The sequence below is a fragment of the Nannobrachium achirus genome (assembly GCF_963921795.1).
Source record: "Nannobrachium achirus genome assembly, chromosome: 21".
Taxonomy (NCBI): Eukaryota; Metazoa; Chordata; class Actinopteri; order Myctophiformes; family Myctophidae; genus Nannobrachium; species Nannobrachium achirus.
Genome location: NC_137828.1, coordinates 40,764,850 through 40,774,338, shown reverse-complemented (window position 1 = coordinate 40,774,338; position 9,489 = coordinate 40,764,850). Strand labels below are relative to the sequence as shown.

At 40.3% G+C, this 9,489-nt stretch overlaps 1 protein-coding gene across 1 annotated transcript in view; it reads right to left on the bottom strand.

Moving 5' to 3' along the window:
* Positions 1-297: 297 nt before the first annotated feature.
* The window catches only part of adcyap1a (adenylate cyclase activating polypeptide 1a), a gene marked incomplete at both ends in the record, with an annotated part of 34,046 nt that continues 24,854 nt past the window's right edge, over positions 298-9,489 (bottom strand). The window contains 1 exon segment of the mRNA XM_080751774.1: positions 298-329. Coding sequence (XP_080607900.1) covers positions 298-329 — 32 coding nt within the window.

The window sequence follows — 9,489 nt, the reverse complement described above, 5'->3', positions numbered from 1 at the left end:
GTTTAAGTGGTTATAGGCCTTTGTTTTGTAATAATAATATTGTTTGTTAAAAAAATAAAGTACAATATTTGCCTCTGAGATGTAGTGGAGTAGAAGAGAAAGTACAGAACATTTGAAATACTCCAAGTAAAAACATAGTTTTTAAATAGTTTAGTTATTCCTCCGACCATCTCTATTAACATGGACGTTTGCTGCTGCCAATTGATTTTCTCTCACAGGGATGATAATAATGGTTAACAAACTTGAATAGAGAAAGAAAGGACAACCTCTGGGGCTTTGTGAAGGAAGCGATCCTTCTCACGCTGTACTCTGTCCTCCTATATGCTGACCTGGGAGTGAGAGCACACAGAGAAATGTGTTCATTCACCTCCACTGACAATGTGGTAAATGCCAAGGACCAATTAGCCTCCTGTGGCCCTCACCGCAGGGTCTTTGACCAGCAGACACTATGATACTATCAAGCTGCCCCTTCCCAATACAACTCGCACCAAGGCCGTTAGAATTCAACAGACATGCTGTATTATGCAATGCTGGAAAAAGTATTTTGTATCAATACTGCAAAGTACAGTACATGTATACTCAATAATTTCAATGCATCACTGTGATGTCAGGGGAGCCCAATCCCTTTCATGCCCATATATGGAAATCCCTGTGATGCCAGGGGAACCAAATCCCTTTATGCCCATATATGGAGATATGGAGATCCATGTGATGCCAGGGGAACCAAATCCCGTTTATGCCCATATATGGAGATCCCTGATGTCATCAATATTAAGCCCATATCTATGAATATCTATCTATGGGTACCAGGGTCTCCATATATGGGTAACTCGTCGATATAAATCACTGGCCAGATGGCCAAGACATGGTGCAACCTCACTTTTCGCCCTTAGGCGTCTTACTGGTATAGCATCGCAATTATTTGTAACACCTTTAAGCTCACAGCATGTCACTCCGTGACACACTGCGAGCTTGTACATCTGCTATTTTTCAAAAAATTTAAAAAAGCTCAACATCTTTGGGAAAATGTTGACAAAACATTTTCAGACGTGGCCAAATACTTATCACTTTGGGCCTATTGGGGGTCCTTGACACGAAACAATTTGAGAGCCCATGGTCTATAAAGTGCAGTATATTAAATGGAAGTCCAAGGCTGTATTCTAATTGGTGAATGGACGTGGGTCAGCTGAATATCCTATCAATGGAATGAATGAATGTCGGTATCAATCAGACAGCGAAGCGTGGCTCTGCCCCTCAAACTTTAATGAAGGTAATGAATGAACATGAGCAAATTACCTCTCTGCTCCTCTCCCACCGTCGACACCAGGGATGTGCAGAGAATGTTACGTGGTTCTCAACCTGTGGGTCGGGACCCCCCAGGGTAAACAGTAAACAAATCAAATATTACACAAGAAAGAGGCAAATATTGTGAAAATAGACGATCTACGAGCTTGGGGGGGGCGGGGGGGATAGGCAACCTACAGCACTAAACCTATACAGTACTAAGCTTACAGTGTGTCACAACGTGCTGTGAGCTTGTAGATTGGCTATTTTCGGTGCGCAACAAGTATAATCAAGCCTTTACTGGAGATGTGGCCTGGATTTCTAATATTTCAACCAATGTTGCATTCAAGTTCAGGAGGGTTTGGTGAAGGCAATTATCTTCAATCCTTCGGGTACAGTGCTGGGCATTTACATCTCTTTCACAGTAAATGCTGAATTCATGGTCTGCACTGGAGGGGAGTGGGGATTTTTTTACAGACAGGGGTAAAAGGGCAGGGGCTCGAGCCCCCTTTGATGTCTATGTGTGCACATGCCTGGTCTCTCTCTCTCTCTCTCTCTCTCTCTCTCTCTCTCTCTCTCTCTCTCTCTCTCTTTCTCTCTCTCTCTAACCAGCGCCCCACCCACCCCCATGCTTATAGATTAGGACAATTCACTGGCCTGTCCACCTGAAGAAGTACCTGATCCATCAGCGATATCAAGGCATCACCATGAGTGGGCTGCCAATGCCATGCTGTAAACCCGTTGATCACACAAACAGACATGTTGCCCCATAAAAGCAATAAGCGCTTTAGACAGGTACTAAGTCTGCTCATGGCACAAACAAATGGCTGTAAAAGAAAGAAATAGAGAGAGGTGGGTGTGTGTGTGTGTGTGTGTGTGTGTGTGTGTGTGGGGGGGGGGGGGAATTACATTTGTGAGGACCACAATTAAACAAATCCCCAGGACTCTTGTTTTGTGTTATCCTTGTAGCTTTAATGTCTTATTGTACCATGCGCTGTTTATATTTCTGACTAATAAAGTATTCAATCAATCAATCAATCAATCAACCAAAAAGTAAAATTTGATGAAGCAGATACTGTCTTTCACTATGCGATATACTGTAAGCCATTGGTTTCTATGCAGCGCAAATGGCCCTTTCTACCCCACCATCTACACCACCATCATAGATTTGTAAAGGCATCAGAGATGCTATTGGCTGCCAACGGTCACGTGCAACCGCAGGGATACATGGGAGAATGTGGTCGGAGCCTCCCGAAATACAGCACACGAAGAAGAACACAGCCGGCTGGTATCAGTTTAGTTGCCCCCCCCCCCCCCCCCCCCCCCCCCCCCGCAACTTTATCATTTATTTAAAAAAAAAAATGGACCACATTTCGACAAAACGAATATGATGGTGATTGAAAGGCAATTTTTAACTAGCGATAGGAACCATACAGTATTCATGAAAATGTTAATTAAGGTTAGAAAACGAAAGGGGAAAATGAATGGGATCCAATGGAGGACAATTCTTTTTGCGATCGGCCAGGGGGGGGAAAACAGCGCAACTAGCGGTTTTAGTTCCGTATGAGTCATTTTAAATCGGCAGAACTATGCCCCTGAGTTCAACACTTCAAGTCTTGCACTACTACTAGAAAGTTGAGAATATTTTTTTTACTTGAGCAATTTATTATTGGGAAGAATTTCTTCCCAATAATAATTAGCTCAGGTAAGAATATGGTAGTAGCACTGCACTAGCATTACTTGACGCCCTTATTATTAGCACATTCTATTATCACTTAAGATTATACTTTATTTATAACCACTCAAGCATGCGCTACACGTACTGAAGTCACCGACACTATGACTCAGACATATTGATCATATTGATATTCATGCCTTTAAGAAGAGGCTGAAAAAACACCTCCTCTGTACGTGACTGTAATCACATGAAGCTAAGGACATTTAATCATTAAACATTCAGTTTATATATCCCCTGACTGATGGCTGCAGATCAGTGCCGTTCTTTGAATGTTATTCATAAAGCCTGGATCTCAAACAGAATAAAAATTATAATAAAATAAATAATAAATAAATAAACATCAGACCGGAAGTGCGACTTAGGGGTTCGAACTCGAACCTCTTGTATAATACATTTCTCCTAATCTAAGCAGAATAGATATAGCCTATGTAATCATATTATTGGGCAATGCTACCAAAGATGTCAAACCATCTCCCCATATCTCTCGAATGAATAGAGAAGTCTATATAAACTTAAGCTCTGTGGGCAGGTTCTATCTTAAAATCATAATCGGTTTCATAACACAAGCCCATTGTTGGTGCCTGTATGGCAGTGTTGTTTTTGACAGCAAAATTTGATTTAGTTTTAGTCATAGTCTTTTGAATAAAATCTCATTTAGTTTTAGTCATAATTTAGTCTCCTGAAAAGTTTTAGTTTTAGTCTAATTTTAGTCGACTAAATTTCATGAGATTTTAGTTGACTAAATCTACAGTTGATTTAGTCAACTAAAATGTATTTTGGCAGGCCTTGATGGCATCGTAATGACTGATTTTACACTTGGTTGCATGCTGAAAATAGCCGATCTACAAGCTCACAACGCGTCGCGCTGCGACGCGCTGTGAGCTTGTAGATCTGCTATTTTCAGCAAGCAACACCTGAGAGCAACCAAATATAAAATGACTTTCTCCTCCACTAGTCCCTCCCTATAACGTTCTAGTCTAGTTTTTAATTTGTTGACGAAATTATCAATATATTTAGTCTTAGTTGTAGTCATCACAGCTTAGTTTTTATTTCGTTTTCGTCAATGAAAAAAGAAAATCGTCATAGTTTTAGTCGACAAAATCAACACTGCTGTATGGTTAATCTTTCACACTGTCTCTTGTAATTCCTCTGCTCATCCTCTGTCAGCCCACTGAGCTGCAGCAGCAAGCAAGGTCGTAGCAGAGGTGAATCTCCTCATGGAGACCATGCCAAATAACTTCCCACAGAGCAGAACCCATGTCATATGGACGCAAGAGTTTATTTTTATTTCTATCGCTAAATCATTCATGACACTTTCATTCAAATCATCTTCCTAAGCTAAAGATTGGTGAGCCATGTTTAAGCAGGTCATTGCAGGTGGACGGTGAAGGTCTTCAGTCTGTGCCAGTGGAGGTAAAAGTACCAATTTTGTACTTAAATAAAACGCATTGTGAGCTTGTAGCTATTTTCAAATGGCCAAAATGTATAAAGAGCTGAAGTGGTTACTGTATGTTTTGTAATGCTAATAAAAATAATGGTAGTAACTAAGGTTTTCAAAGATGGAGTAAAAGTAAAATATTTGACTCTGAGATACCATACAGTGTAACAGTGTACAGTTTAAAAACGCGTACAGTGCCCATGTTTACCTACGTTTCACTTTCATCCCTTCGTTGAGCAACCTGACTGCCTGGGAAAAAAACTATTACTGAAACGAGTGGTGTGCGATTTGATGCTCTGGTAACGTTTTTGGATGGGAGGAATGAGAACAGGGAATGGGCGGGATGGCTGCTATCTTTCATGATGTTCTGAGTCTTTTTCTTGCAGCGTGTGGTATAGATTGTATGGAGCTGTGGCAATTCTGTTCCGATAATTTTAGCTGCTCTCTTCACAATCCTCTGCAGCTGTTTACCGTCCTGGACAGTCAAGTTACCAAACCACACTGTGATGCAACCTGTCAGAACACTTTCTATGGTACAACGATAGAAATTCACAAGAGCCTTGGAGCTCAAGCCAAATCTCTTGAGGCGCTTCAGAAAGTACAGTCGCTGCTGTGCTTTCTTGTGAGTGTGTTTGTGAAGTGTACACCCAGGAATTTGAAGCTGTCCACTATATCTACAGATGAACCGTTGATGGATATTGGAATATTGGATATATGGAATTCATTGGCATACTAAATTGGGGAGAAATGTGTGTGGTTAAAAGATAATTGGCTTCTCTAAATATAAATAACATGTTGGAATGCTCGGATGTATGGTTGAATCTGCCTAGACTAGAGCACTCTAATTTGCTTGTTACCAACTCCAACATAGCCACTTAAAAATGTAACTTTACTTTTGTAATGTTGTCCAATCTGTATGTAGAGGATGTTGATACAACATAACTTATACAATCGGGGTGGTTGTATTTTGTCTCCCTGCATGGTCTTCTAATGAGACATTTAGATTGTGTCAAAGGTCATGTCTCATCTAGACACAGGATCTGACACACATTTTGAAGATTAAATGTATCCCCTGAGCAAGCAGGCAGGCTCTATTAGCTCAAGCTTACAAAATGTCAGCACTTGCGCAGGAAACAGGATTTAAATCCAGGGTAGAAGTTACATAGACTAGTGCAGCTTTAACACCAGTAAGACTGACTCCCTAATCGGGAGATAATCGACCGTCATGTCGCATACACAAACTTTAGAAGGCAGTCATAGCCAATCAGGAGGGAATATGGGAAATCCATGTTGATGACATGACTTTAGAGATACTGTGTACTGCTTTGCGTGATTTTAGGCCAACATCTGTAGGCGCAGTATCCAAAAATCAGTTTGAAAAAAATCGGCCTGATGGTGGTGCTAAATGGGACAGATCCATGTTGATGACATGACTCTAGACATACTATGTGTACCGCTTTGCGTGATTTTAGGTCAAAATCTGTAAGAGCAGTATCCAAAAATGTGTTTGCAAATGGTGCTCATGGTGGTGCTAGAAGAGGGCCATGTGAGAAATGAGGGGTGGAGGTTGTGGTTTGGCAGCAAAGGAGTGTGTGTGCAAAGTTTGGCATGGATAGGGGCAACAGTGGCGGAGATATGAGTAGGGCAAAAGTGTGACGTGACGTGATTGTTCCCATATTTAAAGGGGAAGACCACCCATTTTCAATATTGAACTATGTCTATTTCCACACAACTCCTCTAAGGTATATTAATGACATAGTTCAATATTGAAAATGGGTGGTCTTCCCCTTTAATGTAAGTTGTAGGAATGAGTTAGGATCAAAGTGACAATTTTGATTGTATTAGTTTATTAGTTTATAAGTGATCTAACTGGTGATGTACGTAATTCTATCGAAACAATCGACCAATAGAAGAGTAGAACCGACTCGGGACCCGTTTGTAGTTCACGGACACATTTTTATTGGTCCCTTTATTTATTTTTGGTTTCCTATATTTAGTTTGTAATCATTATTATTTCAAAACATTTTCAAAACACATTACCAAAAGAGCTAAATAATATAATATGAACGATATGTTTATTAATACAATTGGCCTTCAGCAGTGTCCTTTTGACATGCTGAATCAGTGCAGCTCGGGTTTGGTTTAAGCTTCTCAAGGGACTTGCTACCCTTTTGAGAAAAGCATGCTGTCTGGCCTCATCCACCTTATTGTATTTGTTTATGGTGCATATTGCCACCCCAAGGGGTCTCTTACTGTACATGATGACGTCATGACGACCATATCGTCGTTGTCAGGTGTAAAGCTTGTATGTCCAAAACCTGCCTTTTTTTTGTTATTATTTTAAAAACGATTTAAAATTGTGAAAATAGACGATCTACAATCACACAACGCCTCGCACCGCGAGGGGTTGTGTGCTTGTAGATTGTCTATTTTCACTACTTTTGTGCGACACTTTTCGATGAAGCAGGGCTTTAATTTACAAAAAAAAAAAAACATACATTTGAAACTTGGAGATACAAGATTTCTGTCTGACAGTGACGATATGCTCCGGTCTCTGTACAGGGACAATGGGACATCAGATCAGAGTTGATCTTTTCAGGCTTCAAGGTGAGGAGGCGACCAGGGTTCTGTCTGTAATATCCAGAGTTGCCTCCCAAGCTGAACATGCACTCCTTTAACCCACAGCTTTAAGGAAGCTCCCGCCCGAGCTGCCCTTATTCAGCATGTCAAAAGGGCAGTTCCTATACTGGGAGAGATAGTAAAGTTCTCGTTTTAATCAGCTCTTAAAATACACATATTCTACATAATATTCCTCTTGAGATTGCATAATACTGACAATTTATATTCACACATTTTGTGTCAAAGACAAAAAAAAAATTGAGTTAAAGGACAACTTCGTTTTTTTTTACAACAAGGGTTCATACTTTAGATTGTAATTAGAGAAAAGAAAATATGAGTGTTAAAATGTTTTCATTTACTGCTTTCTATCGTTTTAGCGATTTTGATTTCATAAAATATGAACCCTTGTTGTAAAAAAACAAAGTTGTCCTTTAAGATGTTAAAAAGTAGTCAATAGAGCTGAGAGTAAAGGCTTTATCATAGTCCGAGGTGATAGGTGAACTTTTAGGTGATAAGTTATCACCTAAAAATTAGATAACAAGTGGAGGCCATCATAGTCACGGTGAAGTCCTATCACCGTGACTATGATGCCTCTGTGCCACTGATTGGTCTAGAATAGATCAACCAATCAGTGAACGGGGTGATGGGGAGATGTCTGAAGGTAAAAACAGAGGAGATGTGTGTCGGGGTTCGCAGTGATAGCCCTTCACCGTGGAGAATGACGTAAAGTTGTCATTTTCTGACTTTAAAAGACTACACCGCGGTGATGACTTATCACCCCAGACTGTACTATGTCTATGATATAGAAGGGCCTTTAGAACCCGTGTCCTCTGTGCAGTGGTGGGGAAAGTACTCAAATGTTCTTCGTAACTTAAGTAAAAGTATCAAAACTACATTGTAAAAAATATTCGGTTACAAGTATAAGTCTGTTTTCACAATCCACTTGAGTGAAAGTACAAAAGTTTCAATCAAATCAAGATATGCTTTTATAGTACTAAAAGTAAAAAGCACTCTTTATGCAGAATGTCCCATTTTCAGATGTTTTCAAAATGCATAAAACAGCAGATCTACAAGCTCACAACACATCATGATCTTATAGTGGAGTGGAACCTATATATTCATATAATAGGTCCTCACTAATGCTCATTATAATATGGTGCCAGTTCTGTCTACTTGGTCTGTGAGAGATAACCCTACGGGTTCCTGTTGCTTTCATTTGTACACTCTCAGAGTGTGTGGGGGGGAGGGTCCATATACAAATAAAGCATTTCAGAAAGTAGGAGGCTACTAGTGGACTCCTAATGTGCCATAGTGTCGTACTGTATAGTGAATAAGTGTCTATGTATTCTGAAGAAAACCTGAGTTGACGTTCAGTAATTGGGTATTATGATCAAAAATAGAACATTATAATGGTGTGTAAAAAAATAAATCTAAAATGTGCCAGGGACAAGGCCAAGTCTTTGCCACGGAGACATGTTGTCTGTCTACGGATATGTTAATGACCCCCTGTATGTTGTGTTGCCGCCACTACCCACTGGTCCTCTGTGTATCTTTGTCCTCTCTGCTGCTGAATCTCTCCGGCCATGCTGTTTGTAACCCCAGCCAGCCCCAGACACAGACACAGGCAATCATTCACCATAATAAGCTAAGTAGTAGAACTGGCTGAGAGTAAATTACTGACTGACTGAGAGAGCCTCCACCAATTGAAGAAACAAATCTCATTTGACACTATAGCCATCCCTGAATTGAATGGAGCGGTAATGAGCGAGTCATAATTTGTCTTTAAATAAACAAATAGATAAAAACTAAAAGGAGAACAGAACAAAACGTGCAATTAAACACTGACACAGAGCAAGGTTAGGAGAACATTGAAGCCATGCTCACTGGGGTCTATTTATATAGCTTTTGAAACAGTTTGTCAAGTTATTTGGGGCCATGCTGATAACCTCTTCTTCCCACTACTAGACCAAGGATTTATATTGTCTGTGTTATTGTTTACAACCACAATTATTCACGTGTGGCAAGATCGCGGTTCCACTAGTTTTACTAGTAGGCTAGTGTAGGCTTAGAAGCCTTTTCAGAAGTTAATTTAATATTGTCCATTTAATGATTTCCTTTATCGTCATCTTGCCTGGTTTTAACTTTTAAGGTCTTATTTTAGTTGTTTCTCATAAGCTCACGACCCCTTGCCCATTGGCCCCCACCGTTGCGCTCAGGTTCACGGGGAAAACTGCGGTCGCGTCAGTGACAGTCACAGCTGGTTGCAAGCGGCAACCAGCTGTGGCACCCAAATCTCTCAAGACACATTCTGCTGTTGTATAACATGCAGCAGAATCTGTCAGCAACCACTGCCTTATTATAAACATGTAATGTTGTTGTCAGTAGAAATAAACACAGAAGAGTCTGCGGG